This window comes from Pogona vitticeps, chromosome 2, assembly GCF_051106095.1.
Source record: "Pogona vitticeps strain Pit_001003342236 chromosome 2, PviZW2.1, whole genome shotgun sequence".
Classification (NCBI taxonomy): Eukaryota; Metazoa; Chordata; class Lepidosauria; order Squamata; family Agamidae; genus Pogona; species Pogona vitticeps.
The window spans coordinates 289,507,222-289,528,005 of NC_135784.1; the positions used below are offsets into that span (position 1 = coordinate 289,507,222).

The following is a 20,784-nucleotide window of genomic DNA, read 5'->3' on the forward strand; positions in this document are numbered from 1 at the left end:
AAAAAAATGCCATCAGATATGACCTCATTTCTAAAATATAGATTTATGTTTGTCACTTTTTAAGGCTCTTGGGTGCAAATCGAACAACAACGGCTTTGCAATTAAACACTGAGAACAAAAGCTAGAGAGAGGACAATAGGGCCCAATTCTGATTCTTGGTTTGATATGATGTCTATTTTGTTTCCATTTAAACCAGCATCCTCTTGTGTAAATGTGGCTCAGCAATTAAAAAGAATAAATAAGCTCAGGTTTGTCTGAATAATGCTGAATTCTGACACCTGTTTGTGTGAGAGTTGGGGATGGAGATGTCTCTTTTCTCATGTGATCTATCCCCACTCCCTGAACCACAGAAAGGGCAAACTGCGGCCATGATCCAATCTTGGGGAGCGGCGCTCGAGCAAGTTACTTTTGGGGACTAAAACTCTTGGTGTCCCTGAGGAATTATTGGGATTGTTATATTAAAAAGAACATTTTTTTAGCTTCTAAGAACTGCTACTGTTACAAAAAGAAACATGTTGGAGCTCCTAAATTTTCATAGGCCTGAATCCAAGTGCTAATCCCAGTTGAAGTACACTCATTGAATAAACAGGATTTACATAACTATTGACCACCCCTCAGTTGATTGAATGGGTCAACTCTAATTGAGATTTAGTATCTAGAGAGTCTAAACACATGCTAAACGTAAGTGTTAATGTGTTTTGAGGGATTTACTAGTAACTGCTTTTCATGAACATCACACTGTATTTATAATATTGTTCTCATAATCCTTCCCTTTTACCATCCACCCTCTGAGGCACTCAATTTCTCTGTTACGATTCTACTGTCAATAAATTGTTCCTAATATTTGGGCAACATCTTTCTTCGTATAGGGTGAACCCATTACATTGGATCTTTCCTGCTGGAGCTGCAGAAAACAAACTTGTTTGTGGCAATCCTTCAAATTTTTGAAGATAACTATCATGTCACTTCTCAGTTTTCTCTTCTCCATGTTAAACATAGCCAACTCCCTCAGCCATTTCTATTAGTACTTGGTTAACAGATGGCTGGACAGTGTCTGCGAAGCAACCAACATGAAACTGACACAACTACGGGAGGCAGTGGAAGATAGGAGGGCCTGGCGTGCTCTGGTCCATGGGGTCACAAAGAGTCGGGCACGACTAAACAACTAGACGACGAACAGATCTTTTATCATCCTGCTCACTCTGCTCTAGACACATGTCAGTTTGTCAATATCCTTCTTAAATTATTGTGCCCATAACTAGATGCAGTTTCCAGGTGTGGTTTAACTAAAGCAGAACAGAGAGGTACTGTTACTTCCATTGATCTTGACATTGTTTGCACTTGCTTTTCTTGATACCACATCACACTTCTGACTTGTGTTTAGCTTTTGATCTACTAGATCCTTTTCACATGTACCACTGTTAGGCCTATAATCCCATTTGGGAAAGGACCAATGGCACAAAAACAGCCTCTTCCACCAACTCTTCTCTTAAGCCAGTGCCTCCTCTGTCAACACCACTCACTCACCCACAGGCCTTTTGTGGCTTCCAGAATACACTCTGGACTTCAAGACCTGTCTCCCCTACTCAGGATTATCTTTAAAACTACATACAAAAGCCACACTGAAAGTAACTGTGGTAGGGAACTCTGACAATGCATATTGGAGGCATTCTCAGATAACTCTTGAGAACTGTCTTTGCTCAAATCGCATAGACAACCTTTATGTGAATGAATGTCTAGCTGTGCAACAGCATTTGCAGCGGCAGATGTGCTATCAGGTTCACCTGTAAACTGGTCCAAAACTGTTTCTCAACAGTCTGAGGTCTTTTATCTGTGCAGTCATATAGAGCTGTTGAGGTATATACTGTTTGTATGTTTCTAGCAGTTTGAAAGCATGTAAATGTGAGTAGATAAATAGGTACCACCACGGTGGGAAGGTAATGATGTTCTGTGTCTAGTTGCACTGGCCACATGACCATGGAAACTGTCTATGGACAAATGCTGGCTCTACGGCTTGGAGACAGGGATGAGTACCGTGCCCTAGAGTCAGACACGACTGGACTAAATGTCAAGGGGAACCTTTACCTATGTTCCTAACTTGCATTGAACAAACGTGAAATAAACATTTGATCTTGGTTGTATAAAGCCCAGAACTACCTAGTTTTAGTGTATTGTTCCTTGTATACCAAGGCTAGGGATTTTATGCCTCTCTGGATGCTGATGAACTATTGTTCCCATCACATTTCATTATTGGAGTCATGGAGGTTGCAGTTCAAATATATCTGGAGAATCACAAATCATCCAGGCTTCTTGTATACCATTCTGGTGGCTAGATGAACTGCTGGCAAGATAATTCACTCTTCAATTACAAAATTCCAAGGCATGGCTGGCTCCCTAAGGCTTTGTGCAAAGTGTGTAATCTCAGCTTTTACTGCCAATTGCTTGATCAGAGGGAAGGAGGAGGTTGGAACCTAGGTGCTTCAGCCCTTCAACCATGGGTCAGTTCATTCTTAAGACCATGACTGTCAAAGAATTCAAATATATTAGAGTATAAACAAAAAACAGTAATAAAGACTCTTGCAACACTATCATGACTGACAGGTTTATTACACCATTAAGCTTTCCTAGACTGTAATCATGAAATGCTTATCTTTCTAGATAGGCTACTTTATAGCATTCAGTGGCTACCTGGTTGCTTTCCTTGCTTCCTCAGATTTAAAAATGCAGTGTTGGGATGGGAATCCATTGTGTGAAGCAATTTTGTGTGTGATCATAAGCGAATCTGACAGCCTCTCTAAGAGCTTATTGGAATAATTTACTGCAATAAAGAATATCACTTTTCCATTTATGAAGAATATATTATAGGGATGTTCCTTCAAGATAAATAAGCTGTTATCTTCCTCCTAGATAAGCCTGGATTCCCTTGTCTGCTATATGCAAGCTGACTCAAGCCCTTTGTCTCCTTCCCTCTCTCTCTTGCAGAATGATTCCTGGGGAAAGCAATACTCCTATGCACTCTTCAAAGCTATGAGCCATATGCTTTGCATTGGGTATGGAGCCAGAGCCCCCGTCAGCATGTCAGATCTCTGGATAACCATGCTGAGCATGATTGTGGGGGCCACCTGTTACGCCATGTTTGTGGGCCATGCCACCGCCCTAATTCAGTCTTTGGATTCATCACGGCGTCAATACCAAGAGAAGGTAATTTGCTTTGAAAGACTATTCGTTTATTCCTTGGGCCACTTCTTCTGAAACTGTGATCCATGTGAAAGAAAGTTCTGTTGAATATGTTCAGGCACGCTGATTAAAATGATGGCACTGAGTTGGTGAACATTTCCATAGATGCTCAGGTGCTTCATCATTCAAGTGGTGAGGTGCAGATCTTAGAATGTCTTTGTATTCTGGGGCTAAGTCTAATGACACCATTAGCCATGATTGTATCTTGGTAATTAAGAGTTGCCTATCTCCCCACAAAAAAAAAATCTTAGAATTCCCTAGGATCTTTTTCATCCTGAGGAAGCCTTTGGGCACAGTGGGATGGGGGTAGGAATTCAGTCTTAGAGCTGACAGATTTCCTCTCCCCACCCAACTCCTGGATACCTCCAGAGATTGATATATCTGCTCCAGAGGGCTGGGATACCCTCTAGAATAGAATTTTAAGCACTGCAGAAAGCTGTGAGAGAAAAAACTAGTGGGAACACGGAAGCTGTGGAGAGTAGGAGGAAATCAGCTCTAAGATTCAGGGACGGAGTTTTTCCCTCAGTACAAAGACCCAACAGGACCCAAGAGATATCCGTATATAAGACGCCCCCATGTAAAATACACCCCCCCCCACTTATCTAACCCAAAATTTCTTTCTTAGCAAGAAACTGGAGAGGGAAAGCAGGAATCATCAAAGCGCTTTGATTCCTGCTTTCCCCCTCCACTTTCTTGTGAAGAAATTGCTTTCCCCCTCCGCTTTCTTCTCAAAAAGTGGAGGTGGAGAGCAGAGATCAAAGTGCTTTGATCCCCCCCTTACTTCGGTGTATAAGATGATCCTAAATTTTTAATCTAAAGATTTTAGACAAAAGTATCATTTTATACACGGAAAAATACAGTATACTGTGGCCCTTAAGAAAAAGCTGTTGAAATATTTGCAGCGGTCTCCTAAATCCATTCAATATTTGATTCCATTGTCCTGTTGTATGCTACTGCCTGATTAACAGCTTGTGCAGAATAGTCAAAGAAAGGACATATCCCTCTTTGAGAAGGTCATGGTCTGTAAAAACAAAGCACTAGATTTGGATTAAAGCAAAGGGCACAGCAGCCAGAGATTATATATGCAATTTATTTGTTGCTTTAGTGCTGCTTGCACTGCTGAAATTATTTTTTAAAGTGGGGAATAAGTGCGTGCTGAACATCAACTGCAAAGGGTAAAGTGCATAATGCTGTGCAAATAAGGAGAGGCTGAGGCAGAAATAAGAGGCAACAGATATTGTCGGATCAACAAGGCAACATGAAATTTGATGAGAGGAGAGGCTGAAAACAGGAAGGTAATATAAAACTTCATGTTGACAAAGAGATTGGTTGATCTAAGAGTAAATGTGGAAGCAACAAAAGAGCCTACAGCAGTTGGCATTTTGATTTTGAGCAGATCAGCAAGGATGAAACATGACCTTAGCATCTGCATGGAGAAAGGGATGCATTAGTGAAAATGATCTTTCAAATATTACATTTTTCTTTGCACTTGTCACTCTTTCTATGTGGAATTGTCAATGACAGGTGGGACAATTGGGCTGAGATAGAAGTATTCTGCTGAATTTCCAAGATAAGGTCAAAGCTGCTTCTGCTCAGTTGAGAAGCCCCAAATCTAAAATGCATAATCATCAGCTGTAGTTAGTACCAACAAGAAACTAGAGATGTGAAGAATGCTCACAAAATTCCTCTTTTGGTGGAGAATTTGTAAGCCTGGTGAAATTCCTCACCTCCTGCCAAGAGCAAAAGAGCTTTTGCTTCTTTCAAGAAGCATCTCCTGTACAAAATCCTTTTCCCTTGGAAAGAAACACACATGATACTCACAGAAGGACTAGCTGACTGTAAGAACGATGCAAATAACTCCAATGTATCTAAAACTAAGGAGCAAGTGAGGTAAGTGAGTTAATCCATTTCAGCATGTATTCTAAAACAAACAGTAAAATTTATAGCACTTTAAAAACTTATAAATTTATTTCCGTGTGAGTTTCCATGGATAGCAATCTACTTTTTCAGACATATGGATTTATATGTGCAGTGTAGCTCAGGGTTAAGTCAGTGAATTGTGGTGTTTTTTAAAATCAATAATATAGCAAGAACAGATAAACAAAATGCCACTAACAAATCAACTTAAAAAGAAATGAAAAAGAAACACAATTATACATTTTTGATTCTGTACTCCCCATCACTAGTGGGACTACTTTACATATTAGTAAATTTATTTTATGTTTTATAATGCCCCATTTATTTCCACAAATTCATCACCAGGGGTATGACCCTTCCCTTCCTCAAACACATAGACAAAAATAATTTCCATATCTCCTTGAAATTATTTGTATTCAATATTGCTTTTCTAATCTTGGTTTCACAGATTAATTGATCATTAATAGCCATATTCCACATTTCTTTATACCATTGTTGTTTAGTCGTTAAGTTGTGTCTGATTCTTCATGACCTCATGGACCAGAGCACGCCAGGCCCTCCTATCTTCCACTGCCTCCCGGAGTTTGGTCAGATTCATGTTGGTAGCTTCTATGACACTGTTCAACCATCTCATCCTGTCTCGTCCCCTTCTCTTCTTGCCCTCACACTTTCCCAACATCAGAGGCTTTCCCAGGGAGTCTTTTCTTCTCATGAGATGGCCAAAGTACTGGAGCCTCAGCTTCAGGATCTCTCCTTCCAGTGAGCACTCAGGGTTCATTTCCCTTTTAGTTGTTTATTGTTAACCATACCCAACAAAGATATCACTGAAGACATTTGAACATCAATACCTATAATTTCAGTAATCTTTTTAAAAAATCATTGACCTCTTAGTGGATTGTAATCCTCAAAATTTCACCTTGAAATAAATCTATTAGATTTAAAGGTTTGATAAGGTGCTTCCTTATTGTTGCTATAAAACTAAGAAAGATTCCTCCTAGTTTATTCCTCCCATCAATTAATTTGTGCAAACTATTTGGGATGGGGTGTGTGGTTGCATGAAAAATGTTCAGGCAATTGCAAATACGACTCTGTCTAGGGGGTTGGGGTAAAAATCCAATAAAGGTTAAAAAAAGTAAAAAGTAAAGGATATCTTGGCCAAGTCCCCTCCGGCCAGAAGAATGTGGCATGTTTCCTTATCCTGGCCTGCAGAGACTGAACAAGTGATGTTTCACATTCTTAGAGCAAACACACTGTCCATTCTCATGCATTTATTTTGGAGGTATCTCCCCCCCCCTTAAGTTCAGACTACTTCCAACTGCTAAGCTCTAGCTCAATCTTTTTCAACCCACTTTTGGCCCTTTTAAGACCTCTTCTCAGATTCCAGGGTCCCCTGTCGAACAAGGATACAACATGAACAAATGAATTAAAAAATAGAATAGAAAATGTCTTGTTCTGTGCCTCGCCCCCTTCAGAAGTGCCAGGGCCCCCAGCGGGGCATATGTTCCCTGTTGAGAATAGCTGTAAGCTAGATCAGCAGTCCCCAACTTTTTTGGGACCATGGACTAGCGGAGCCTCTGAGGAAGGCGGGGCACCTCCCGCACTCGTGCATGCTCTTGGGCACATGTGTGAAGTGGTGGGGAAATGCGCACACGCCCACCAGCTCCAGCATGAACACTCCCCACCTCTTCACACATGTGCAGGAGTGCCTGCATGCACACGTGGCCACCCCTTCACACAGGTGCTCAGGCACATGCATGAAGAGGTGGGGGAGCACTCACGCTAGTGCCGGCACACTTATGGATGCACAAAGCAGCTGGGGGAGGGGAGGGGGGCAGGAGGTCTGTCTCCATGGCCTGGTCCTGCTCAGACCATAGACCAGCACCAGGTGTCACGTTCCCAGGGGTTACAACAGCAGAGTCCAATAAGCCAGTCCTATGTCAGGAATTCAGAGCTGATATCCAAATACCAAAGCCAACTCACACAATGTAGTCCAGGGTCAGAGTCCAAAGCCAAAACGCACAACATAGTGCAGGGTCAGAGTCCAAAGCCAAGGGTCCAGGGAACAAGGTTCAAGGTTGTTAGGAGTGTGGATGCAAGCCAGAGGTTTGACTTGTTGCTTCCACAGATTTTCAGCTGTCTGAGAGCTGTTTATATAGTAAAAACAGCCCTTGAACTGCTGGAAGCCTTTTCATCCTGTCAGAACTCAGGGTTAGTTGATCAGATGTTTCTGCGGGCAGCCTTCAAGTGATCCTCTGATCTTTTTGTCATAAGTCTTCCCCTCAGCCTGGCCTTCAGCCTGTCTACTGGGGGAGGAGAACCTGGAGGCGATTCAGGTGTTTGTATTTCTCATTGCTCAGCATTCTCTTCAGCTACAGTTAACTCTTCAGGGTCCAGATCTTCGGTTGCACTCATGACACCAGGCCGTGGACCGGGGATTGATGACCTCTGGGCTAGATCATGTTAAGGTCTGATGTCATAATATACAACTGAAATTGTGTGTGCATATGCAGGTGCATATACCTATGCAGATGTATATATTCGATTTTTTTATCACACCTTTCTCCCCTAGTGGGGCCCAAGATAGCATACCAAAAATTTAAAATCAACAAATTTTAAAAACAAATTGTAGATACTGGCAAATGAATTTTGGTTGTGGATTGTAGGAAATGCCATAAATGCCAAGTTTTGCTTTCTAGGAAGTACATTTTCTCATGGTTTGAGACTGCTTACTGATGTCTTTTCAAACATAATTTGAAACACTGCAGGGAATTCAGTATCTCTAATTCCCAAGTCTGTCTTAGGGGGGGTCGAATAGGGATATGCCAAAAGAGTGCCTTTTTTAATACTACAGATCCAGATACTACTGTCATGCACTCTTGGAATAGCCTATAGTTTGTCTAATAACATTACTTTTCAATGTGACTTGTACATATTTCAAGTCTCCTGATAGAACAGACGTAGCTTGATTCTTTTCATTTTGCATGTACGTAGCCTCACTGGTTGCTTCCACCATGATTTAAATCTTCATCATTTTTAGTGCCAGTATTGTTCAGTCTCTGCATGGTGGTGATGAAACTGAGAAGATGTATTCTCGAAGGCTTTCACGGCTGGGATCTGATGGTTTTTGTGGGTTTTTCGGGCTCTTTGGCCGAGTTCTGAAGGTTGTTCTTCCTGACGGCCACAGAGACTGGAGAAACATCAGGAAGAACAATCTTCAGAACACGGCTAAAGAGCCTGAAAAACCCACAACAACCAAACTGATAAGATGTTTCTACACCCCTGTAGTAAAATAGGTGAGGTAAAGTGAACTAGAAGGGGGAAAGGGAAATCTTCCCTATTAGGCAGGATTTTAACTTTTCAGAATGGAAGTAGCCACTGCTACACATTCAAGAAGGGGACCACTTATGCAGGTCCTTTTTATACCTATGTTCAAACATTGGAATATGGATCTGTGAAAAAAGCCTGCTTTCCAAACAGGTATCATCCTTAATTACACTGTGATATGTAGGTGCTTTGAAATTAAATATAAATTTCATCATCATAATGGAGAGCTTTTCATAATTACCGTAAGTGAAAGCATCACTTTTGTTGTGGAAAATTCATTTTAATCCAGGGCTGGAAAAATCAATCTATAGTTGGTTGGTTGGTTGATTGGTTGGCTAGTTGGTTGGTTTTATGTCTTGCCTCTCTACTGACCTGGGACCCTAAGTGGCTTACAGTATAATTGATAAAAAGCACATTATAAATATCCACAGTTAAACCAATGGGCATATTAAAATGGAATTTTTAAAAAGTTTTTTTTAAAGAAGTAGTTAAAATATTAAAAGCAGTAAAACAAAAGAAAAGTACAACATATCAATCAGTCAGCCTTTCCCATGATCTAAACTTATCATTTGCAGAAGAATTTTAAAAACTGGGCTAAGGTAGTTAATGCAAAGTCTGCAAGCTGATGACCATTGCTATACAGGATAGTCTGTTGCAAACTCTGGTCTAAATCACATGCTGGTCCCAACAGGAATGCACGCGTAGACTCATTTGCTGAACAATAAGGATGGGGCTTTCAGGTTAACTTGAATGGGATAAGACAGGAAAGAGGCTCCTTCTCACATTTTTTGGAGTCTTGTGTGGCTTTCTTAAAGACAGCCTCTGTAATACAGAAGATTTAGAATTCAGAAAGAGAGGTCAATGGAAATTATGCATTTCTTTCATATTCTGTATTACTCTACATTTCTGACCATTCATTTTATTGATGCTTGAAGGGATTTCCCCTCATTTCCATTATTACTGCCTGAATTGCTGGATTGAAGCTATCAGAGTGGTAGAAAGAGGAACTCTCTTCCTAGTCAGAAAAGTTTGGTAATATTGGCCTTAGTGAGTTTATGAGTTTTATTTTGATTTCAATCATGATGATGATTTATCTTTCTCATCTGTATTGTTTCCTGCTGATGACTTGATGAAAATGATGAGGATGGTGATGTGATGATATATACTGTATAAACTTTAAAGTACTATTAGTGCCTGCAGAAGTCTGTGGATGATTGATTTTTCTTTCTTATGTGGTGTTGTTGTTGCTTGCTTTTGAATAGATGATTGTCTGTTGCCTTGCCCCTGTTCTTTTCGACTAAGGCTAAATTGGGTCTTGCACCAGAGAGCAGAATGGGAAATCTGAAACCAAAGATCCAGGAAGATTTGGATTCTTTTAGGTCTACAAAAGGGTCCTGTGCCCCAAAATACCTGAAACCAAAAGAGGAGCCATTTGAAAGACCCCAAAACAAAAGAAATACTAAAGTTTCACCCTGCACATCCCTACTGAATTATGAGTCCATAGAAAGCTCATTTATTCAGTGCTAATTGGAACTGCCAGTTGGACTCAAACTTCTGAACCTCAATTCATTTTGTGTCTACAGTTTATCAAATAATACCCCTCTTTCTGGAGCATTTGTATTATGTTTTCTTATTATACACAGGAGCTTTTAAAGGAGCTTAACAGAAGACAGGAGTATTAAATAACTACACCACAGACATTATTGTGCAGTTGATTAGAATTTAAAATTAAGGCATCAGAGTTGAAAATGAAAAGTGTCAAGTTACATCTTCATAAAGTGCAGCCAAAGCACAGTATGTTTGTAGTGATATATTGTACAAACAATTTCTAATATGCATGGTTTTTTGTACCATATGTTTTCAGAAAGTGAAACAAATCAATAGATTGTAGGATATTAGGTAGAAGAGCTAAATTGTTCTTGAAAGGTATTCTCTTTAATTGTTGTTTGAAATAATATAGCTTGACAGCCTATCATGGAGTCCCAAGAATGCAGGGTAAGAGAAAATGTAAATTTATAGAAATCTTTATAATCCATTTAGAAGAAGTTATGCTAAGTACAGTTTCTAGCAGGTGGCAAAAGGTGAATTAAAGCCCATGTGTTCCACTCCAGGTAGCATTTCATCAAAATAATTTTATAGAGGAGCGACACACGTTTTAAATTTAATACTTCTTGAATCTTTTCATTTAAGTACTTCCATAAACAAAGGAAACAATGGAATATGTCAAGTTCCCTCTGTTCGTTGCTACAAATTTCAAAGAAAAATTGTCCATTCTGCAGTCTAACAGATTTCATTTGTTCAGTTTTTTAAATATATGAATGGTCTTATTCTGTCTTATTCTTCCATTCAAGAAAAATGATTTCATGCAGATGTCATTTGCAGAATGCTATGAGAAAACATTTCTTCCCCTCCATATAACTCTTTCCTTTGTTTATTGAACTGCCTGTGTGAACTGCTGTTTTTAAAAGCTTCACTATTTGGCATTGACTATGCTGGCTGGCAGATTCTGGAAACTGTAGTCTAACAATGATTGAGAGAATCATTGGACCTTGTAACACTAGGCTGCAACTCCTGACTTCCATGTTGTAATATTTATTTATTAATTTATTTATTTTATTTATATCTCGCCTATCTGGTCGGATCAGGACCACACAATAAAAGTATAATGATCCTGTTCCTTCAAGTCAATTCTGACTTATGGCAACCCTTTTCTAGGTAAAGACTACTCAGAAATGATTTACCATTTCCTTCTTCTGGGGGCATCCTGGAACTCTGCAGCTTGCCCAAAGCCACACAGATTGGCTCTACTCACAGGAGGCACGGAGTGGAATTGAACTCCCAACCTTAGCTAAATGCCTGAACCACTGAGCTGTGAAACAAAATATTGAAGAAGGAGAATTGAGGTATACTTAGCCTTTCCCCCAGTCACTCTTTCTCTGTTCTGAATTCTCACAACACATGTGCACCCACAGAGCCATTTTCATTCTGTGGACTCCAGCTGTGACAGGTTTGCAGACACACCATAAGCAGCTTAGGTAGATATAGGTAGAGTGGTCCTGATCCGACCAGATAGGCGGGATATAAATAAATAAATAAATAAATAAATAAATAAATAAATAAATAAATAAATAAATAAATAAATAAATAAATAAATAGAGAGAAGCTGTGGATTGTTTTGCATAGGAAGGGCAGGTTGTGCCTTTTGTCTTAATCCTCTCTTTTCTTCTATGGCCTTATCATTCCAAATTTTCTCTACCCCCCGCCATGCTAAGGTTTGCTCTGTATGTATGTTTATATGTATGCAGCATATAGTTGAATTACTGCACATTATGCTGCCACTGTGAGTGATTAGGCTATCCAATCTCACAACATTGTGTTTCCATTGGTGTCTTCAATTTTTTCTGAAAAATTTCTAAGGGGGAGCAATCCTAAGTCTATTGTAATAGGGACAGCAAAGAGTCTCTTAGTACGTTGAAATCTGATGAGTTTTATTTGGTTTTATTTATACAAGCTTTATTTATATAAGCATTGATGTATCAGCTTCGTCAATTACAATCAACAAGAGTTTATGGCAAACAGAAGTCATTACAGTGGTGCCTTGCTTGATGACGATAATCTGTTCCAGCAAAGTCGCTGTAGAATGAAATCGTCATCAAGCGAAAGTAAAAAGCTCATTGAAATGCATTGAAAACCGCTCAATGCGTTCCACTGGGCAAAATACCTCATCGTAAAGCGAAGATCCTCCATAGGGTGGCCATTTTCCAGTGCCTGTAAAGCAAGGAAACACAGCGGGGAGCCATTTTGAAACAGTGGGTGGCCATTTTGAACCTCAACGATCAGCTGTTTTGATTGCCGTAAAGCGAAAAATCGGTTCCCGAAGCAGGGAACTGATCGTCGTCAAGCAGATTTTCCCCATCTAAACACCATTTTACTCACCATGAAGTGATATCGTCATCTACCAGGGTAAGCGTCTAGTGGGGCACCACTGTAATTAGTCTTCAAGGTGTTAAAGCCCCTCATGATTTTATTGAAATCTCTCTCTGTGGAGATTGTCTGTTGAAATCCTTTGTTTTCTTGCTTGCTTGTTTTAAATTCTTCTATTGCTATTATGTTTTTTTGAATGGTCCTTGAGACCACTCGGGGTCAAATGCTATAGTTAGAACGTAATTAGAAATAGAAAACAGGGTGATATTTCAGTCATGTGGTCCAGTATCATGTCTGAGCAACCAGAATGTGAACTAAGCAGGCTTTTAACTCCTGATGACAGGTCAAAAAACAAAGTGAATTAATTTTCAAGCTACTCAAGATCAGAGAAGCTCATTACATTGCCATCAGATGACTTTTCATGCTTAAAGAGTTGTGCCTTCTAATAATGAGGAATTTGTAGTGTGTAGTTTTGCCATGAGATTTTGCTGATAGTAAAGTGATTTGATTTTAAAGTGTTATGTTATATGAGATGATTACCACTGAGATCACCCTCAGGACCACTGAGATGATCTTGAGGATCAATTCTTGGTGGAAAAATACATAAAAACAAAAATATACATAAATAATTGGAAGAATTAAATGAAGGGAGGAGATTTACACTTACAGAATTGTGAATATGATGTACTAAAGTTTATATCTAGATTATAAATGAGAGACGAAGTCTCAGGGTGTAGAAAATAGAATCGAGTTCTTTATTCTGTATTCTTTAAATGAATAGTTAAAAAGCTCTTGCTCAACATGTTTCAGCGAAGCCTCCTTCAGGAGCTAAGCATAATACAAAACCACATGTGATGATTTGGCACTCTCAATTTTACATAAATACATACATTTATACTGAGCACATTAGGCACAATTAAATATATTAGACAGAATATAAAGCACATACCGAGCTTTTTTATACTCTCTGCACCTTTCTTTGGTCTATACCAGCTCCAAAACTGATTAAAAATATTTGAAAGTGCAGGCACTGAAAAAGGAGGCATTTGTACACAGTTGTACATAAAGATGAAGTTGGTGAGATAGCCATCCCAGCAGTGTTATCATAATAAAGGGAGAAAGTCTGTTTCTTCATTTAACCCATGAGGCACAAGGGTGTTCAGTTTCGGGAACCAGTCAATTTCCTTTTTTAGTAAAGACCTTTCACAGTTCCCAGGAACTCTGTCCACGGCCCAGAACAATAGATCTTTTATTGTATGATTCATTTCTGTAAAATGGCCAACTAAAGGACTGCATAGTCATTTATTTCTTAAATTACTGTACTAAGAACAAGCTGAAGACGTGGTTCTACAGGCAGGCCCTCCCCCCTTTCATTTCTTAATTCCCTATGTCTTACTATCTTGGACTTTGCTTGTCTCTATGTTTTAAATCTTGTTTTATATTATGTGTTTTAAATCTTGTTGTAAGCCGCCCAGAGTAGATCCATTGAATCTAGATGGGTGGGGTAAAAGCGGGAGAGAGAGAGAGAGAGAGAGAGAGAGAGAGAGAGAGAGAGAGAGAGAGAAAGAAAGAAAGAAAGAAAGAAAGAAAGAAAGAAAGAAAGAAAAAGATTTTCACCCATTCATACTCTGGCAAAGTGATCTGTCTGACTCATTACAGATATTCTCTTGTGCTTCTTCATGTCACTGTTGCAAATCAAGAATGATTTAATGCAGACTCCTTCTACAATATTTTTTTTCATATCTGCTTTCTGTTTCTTTAAGTTATCTTAAGCTTTATCTGTTATCTTGTCTGCATGGCTCCTGTGGTTTGGCCACCATGGCTATTAAAGGTGAAGGTAAAGGTAAAGGTTCCCCTTGACATTTGGTCCAGTCATGTCTGACTCTAGGACACGGTGCTCATCCCCATTTCCACGCTGTGGAGCCAGTGTTTGTCCGAAGACAGTTTCCGTGGTCACGTGGCCAACGCGACTAGACACAGAATGCCGTTACCTCCCACCGAGATGGTACCTATTTATCTACTTACATTTTTACATGCTTTCGAACTGCTAGGTTGGCAGGAGCTGGGACAAGCAACAGGAGCTCACTCCGTCATGTGGATTCGATCTTACGACTGCTGGTCTTCCGACCTTGCAGCACAGAGGCTTCTGCGGTTTAACCCACAGTGCCACCACGTCCCTTTTAATTGTGAAGTGATGGACTAAAGCCACATCTGTTTCCTTTGCTGTAGTAATGTCCTTTTTGTTTCATCCCATGTCCTTCATGGACCAGAAAATGGAATGCAGTTGTTGAATGAGTATCATGCATTCCCCTGATAAGGATTGTTCTCTTTTACTAGCAAATGGGATGAATGGCTGCTTCAAAGACCAGCTTTTGCTGCCCCTTCTGTCAGCACATTTATCTGTGTTAAAAATAGGCTTATTTCCTTGTTAACAGTGATTTTGCCAAAGAAGGATATAAAATCATCAGGCAAATGATTAGCATTTGTATGACAAAAGCAAGCTGGATGTTCTTACACTTTGATGCATTTTTCTTGAGTTGAAGTAATTTCAAAAGGAAATAAGGAAGACTGCTTCTAATTTTCCCCCCAGAACCACACCAATCATTTTTTCATGTTGCAGCTTTTTAAAAGGAAGTTTGAGGTGTGCTTTCATAGATACTAAAACAGGCATGGCAGGTAGAGTGAAGCACCCTTAAGACTAGGATAGACAGCTGGGCCTCCCTGAAACAATCAGGTAAAATAGATTTGTAGTTGAACCTTCACCCCTTAGGAATGATCAATCAGACCTGTGCTAACAATCGTTTAAACAGAAGATAAAAGCTGCTATTTCAGCTGAGCCTTCACAGAAGTCACTCAGGCTACAATTAAGCCTATCCACACTTACCTGGATTTAAACACAGCTGAATACAGCCAGAGGAAACTGTTCTAATAAAAATATTTTGTCTTCCTGAAAGTGATCTGAAGTAATGTGATTGCAATTCATCATCACAGGAAGAGATCATAAGTCCAGCCATCCGGAGCCCTAGAAAACATCTGGACTTCCTAAGAGTAGTTTCTCTGAGTCAAATCAGGACTTGGGTTCTAGAGCTAGAAGAATATGGCAAGGGAGATGTGGGGGTCATGTAAATTATTTTTATTACTTGTTTAAATGCTTACTGAAGACCAAAGGCCTACAACATCAGGACTCAGAGTCATCCTTCAATGAGCAATGTCCATAAAAACATGGTTTTTTCCTGTTGTTTTCCTTTGTACTTCACATAAGTTCTTAATCTACTGCTTCATAATACCAAACCAGTGTTTCATTGGCATAAATTCAAGTAAGAGAGAACCAAGGAGATTGTGGCAAACATTTCTATGCCAGAAGAGGATTCTCACCTTTCCTATGAATTATATATTTCCAGTATATTTCAGTCTTCCCCAGTTCTGTTTCATTCAGAGAGTTATTTTCTAAACTCACAACATTCTTGATTCCATATATATTTACTATACTTTTATATAAGGACTATCCCAATGGCCTGTGTACTGATTTTGTTCCACTCACAGAAAGACCGAAAAATTTTGCTTATTTTAAGAATATATTGGCTGAATCAGTACAATTTTGGAAAGGAGGTTTGTAATTTAAAAAAAAATGCTCCAAAGGCTCCCGTGGGTATGGGGGTGCACTGTGTTTTAGATTGTGTTAGTAAGTATTTTGTATTGTTGTGTTCGTTTTGGAAATTTAAAAAACAAATTTAAAAAAATATATTGGCTGGAATCCTATTCGTGTTCAGATAAGGTTTGTATAATTTGCTGTGGCTAATTGATGGGGTACCACTGTGCACTTCACTTGTGTGGCTGGTCATATGCCTACTTATATAATTGAGTTGTGTCCCAAAACCTCTCTTTAGTTAGCATCAATTAACCACAGCAAGTTATGCAAATTTTACATGGATGCCAGTAGGATTCTAGTTATAGATAAGAGAAAATTTGATGCAAATGCGAAGTAACACAGGAGTGATTTTTTTTTTTTTTTTACAATTCTCTTTTAAAATACTGGTAAGATAAGAGTATTGGTACAGAGCTGTACGGTATTTCTATTTTAGCGATACCATTTTTGCATCTATTTACACTTTGTGAGTTGCATAGACTTTATGTGTCAGAAAGTAGTATGAGGACTATTTATATACTTGTTCACAGCTATCATAAATTTCCATTTTTATTTTATTCCTGTGATTTCTCCTGAAGCATCTTCCACTGCATAGCCAAATGCTGCTCTTTTTGCTGCTCACTTTGAAAGCGGATGTAACAGAATGGCTTGATCCTACTGATGTTCATATAAAGGTTCTCTTAACTCGCCACAGTTAATTGCAGCTAACTGAAAAGGTTTTGTGCAATCAGATGGATGAGCAGGCATGTAATTAAGTAAACATGGGGATGAATAAAAAAACATTGTGATATTCATTTAAAAATTGCTGATACTTTAAATATTTATCCCTTCGTATTTGTGAGTTCCAAAGACCCCAACGATTACAAAGGGATGAATATTTGTCTACTTTTATTTATCCCCCATACAAAGAGAGGGAAGGCTAGCCTTCCTTCTCTTCCTATGGCCTTCCCATTCTGCCTATGGGCCTGCCAGTCAGCTGATCAGTGAGCTGATAGGCCACTGGCCGGCCCCACAGCCAGCCGCCCCCACAGCCTATTCCCCACCCCTTCCCTCCTTACCTCAGCTGCTGCCACCATCCACCACCACCCGGTGCCATTGTCACCCATTGCTACCCGCTGCTACAGCCATCCACTGCCACATGTTGCAGTGGCCTCTGCAGCCATGGCCTGCCGTAAGGGACACTGGCTAGCCTTTGCAAAGATGGCGGCTGTGGCTTCTTTTAGAGCAGGGAAGCTGCAGGCACCATCTTTGCAAAGGGCAACCCAAATTCCCTTAAGGCAGGCCATAGCGGTGGAAGCCATCGCAGCGAGAGGTGGTGGATGGAGACTGCGGAGGCCGCCATGGCACAGGCTGCCATGGGTGGTGATGGCAGCAGCAGCGGCACAGATTGCAGGCAGCCAAGGTAGGGCAGCAACAGAGGAATCGGGCAGGGGGGCAAGCTGTGGGGGTGGGGGATCTGTTTCTTTTTTTCTTAGCTTCTGGCTTTCTAAAAAAACTTCAATGAACCTTCGTTGGTTCATGGGGAGGAGCTTCATGCTTCGTCAACTATATTTAAGACCTGTTTGATTAAACTTTTTATTCCTTCATATTTTTTTAAAAAAATGTAACTCTTTTTGGTTTGTAAACCCTGCTTATTATTTTCGGATAGCAGTTGTAATATATTATACTCACATATATCTATAGTCCATGTTATGACACATTGTTCTTATATTATCACTGACTGTGCTGTCTTGTGAGAGTGGAGCCGATAAAATCGACATAGTTTCCATCCCAAATTTTTCTGGTAGCCAACCAGTGGGCTGCAGTGACTTTCCTAATATGTCACAGGAGAGTAACCTTGAATGATGTTGTAGCTTCATTTGGGTGCAAACTAACCTTCTGCACAGACTACACACTGAGACAATTAGGAACACACCTAATCTTGCCACAAAAACAGAAGCCCGAGCACTGTGCCAGAAAGATACGGGACGGCTCTAAAAGGGGGCAGGATGGAGGACTCAAAGTCAAAACATGTATGGATGCTGTAATTTGGCTCAAACCGAACCGAACCAAAAGCAATCCAAATAATAATCTATACTGTATATGCCTCTGGAAAGGCACATATTCACAGCACTGGACTGTTTAATCCCTAAAGAGGGCTATGAAGTTAGATGGAACGTGTAAAGCAGGAACTCTTCAGCTGGAATATTTCCACTGTTATATACTTTAGGTGGTCTTAAAGGGGGGGGAAAAAGCAAAGTTTGCTGCTTATATACTGCCCCATTGCACTTAAAGCACTCTTTGGGCAGTTTACAATTTAATTATGCAGGTTACACATTATCCCCCTCCCCAGCAAGCTGAGTACTCAATTTACCAAACTCAGAAGAATGGAAGGCTGAGTGAACCTGGGTAATGAGCAGAGTTTTGGGTTCGTCGCTGCAGTTTAACTATTTCACCACAGAGTTCTTCAGAACTGGAAATAAATTGTCATCCTCTGTTAGTAGTTCTAGAATGACATATGGAACAAATCCTTTTTTCATTTGCATTATCATGGGAATATACCGTAAACATTTTTTTACTGGTATCAGAAATGGGTTTCCTCACAGGTTTTTACTGGGAAATGCTTAGCATGTGATGTTAAATCACTTCCATGGGAAACAAGTTACATGTAGAGAGTAATTTAACACACATCTTTATTTGTGGTTCAGCTTGAAATGCCAGTTTTTTATACAGTAAAGACAGATTCTTAATGACAAAATGAAACCAAGGTTAAGATCTGGCATCTTCACTGTTTACATACAGTTATCAAACTGTTAAAGCTATATTTCAGTTCTTAGATGAATCAGGTGCTAACTGAGCTTGCTGATTTCTGTAATCATCGTCATACAGTTCACAATTGGGACCTGAATGGCCAGTGATAAGTTTGAGGAATCATTACCTTTTTCTGCATGGATGTCTTTTGTTGGAGGGCTGGGAGTAATGCTATGTTTATAGTCCTTTATTGTTTGTGGTTCTAGGATCCGACAGCAAAATAACTGTAATGAATGCTGCTGTGTTCCTCCCTCCTGACTACACTTCCCCAGAGGGTGATACTGGTGCTTGCAAATCATTGTCCCCTACCTGTTCTCAGTCAAAAGCTATTTGTTACTTTCCTCATCTACTGTCAGGACTACTATATGTAAGAGAGTCAAGTTAAACCAACCATCTTACCTTTGTTTTCCTTTTGATAAACTCAGAAAATCCAGAGGACAAACTTCCATACCAATGAGAAACCAACGAAGTTTCACCTGAGCAGGGATTGGCATTGTCATAAAGATATCTCAGGGCTACAGGTTTGGTCATTATTTGTGACAAAGACATTAGCTGAATTACAAAGGAATTCAGTACAAGGTGATTAAAATAAGAGATTAAAGTCAATTTTAAGCTCATTGCATAAAGAATTTTAGGTTCTTCTTAGATTGAATATCTTTTCGTAGAATGGGTTGTTTTAGGCAAATTGATTATTAATGCAAAATTCTCCATAAATCCATGAGTTGTATACTGAACAGTCAGTTTCTTAATAGTTATGTATTTCATAAAAATTCTGTTGCAGAATTTTGAAGATGCATGTATCCATTGTCTAGATTTGCATGGTATACATTGTAGCTAGCAGTGAAATCCTGTTTCTGTTCATAGGTAAGACCAATTAAGTTCAATTGGGCTTGTTCCCCGGATTGTACAGCCTCTCTGAAATTCTCACGCAAGAGTTGTAAAACTTGAGAGTTAAGGCATCCAGAATTAGCTTAGACCATAGAGATTAAAATGAAACAAAATCAGCTTCAGGAAAATAGAGGTTCCTCTGAAACTATGACCATTGAATTGTAGGATATTCTGCTATCTGAGATAAATTTAGCTTTCATTTTCGTATGGAATTAAACATCACAACCCAAGGATTTAGCCATTTTTAATGGCAACAATTATGGTTGTAACTTTTCTTAATCACTAGGTTGGAGAGTCTTGGATTTTGGTATATGTACTGAAAATCGATTTTTATTTTTTTATTTTTGTAATTCTTTATGCTTCCTGTTATACCACACCTGGAAATGGTAATGTGACAAAAGGTGTATAAATATTAAAAACAAATACTTTCTTTTTGAGAAAAGAAATAGTTTCCCTAGCCTTCAGATCTGAATCCCTAATCCCATCTCCCACAGTTTCTATTTATATTGAGTTCTTTGTATGTATTAACTGTACAGTTGATGATTTGAAGTTGTGTCTGTGTAACCAAGACTGAAAAACATTTGAAGATGGCTTTTTCATACTTGTGAGTCATCAGTTTTTGCAGTCATCAGTTGATTTACATGCACTTATTCACAATCCTGGCTGATCTTCTATTTCCTTTGACTTTTTCTTTCAGAGCAGATGAATCTGTAAAGCAGGCCAGTGATCCACCTTAGTGGGTTCATTGAAGTGTTAATTAGTTTTTGTACTTTGTTAGTCTGGAACATTAGTCTGATCCTTAGTGTGCTTAGCCAGCTCTTGTTGATTGCTTGGAAAACTGAATTAATATTTTTGGAAGAGGCATTCCTTTACAAATTTCCTTAGCCTGGTTCTTCCATCCTTCAATGCCGAATCAGTTCCCCCAGCCCAAGGCTGTTGGCGCTATAAAGTGAAACAAAACACTTTATTGCACTCTCTTGTATTTGTGGCTTTTAAAGGAAAACATGACAAACATGAATGCATGCTACATGGAGAATACTGTGATAGAGTACTCTCAG

The 20,784-nt window shown here is 39.4% G+C and overlaps 1 protein-coding gene across 2 annotated transcripts in view; it reads left to right on the top strand.

Annotated features, from left to right (window-relative positions):
* The window catches only part of HCN1 (hyperpolarization activated cyclic nucleotide gated potassium channel 1), a 237,615-nt gene that overhangs the window by 153,433 nt on the left and 63,398 nt on the right, over window positions 1–20,784 (top strand). For both annotated transcript variants that reach the window (XM_078384442.1, XM_078384443.1), the window contains exon 4: window positions 2,983–3,201. In XM_078384442.1, coding sequence (XP_078240568.1) covers window positions 2,983–3,201 — 219 coding nt within the window. The remainder of the gene's footprint in view (window positions 1–2,982; window positions 3,202–20,784) is intronic.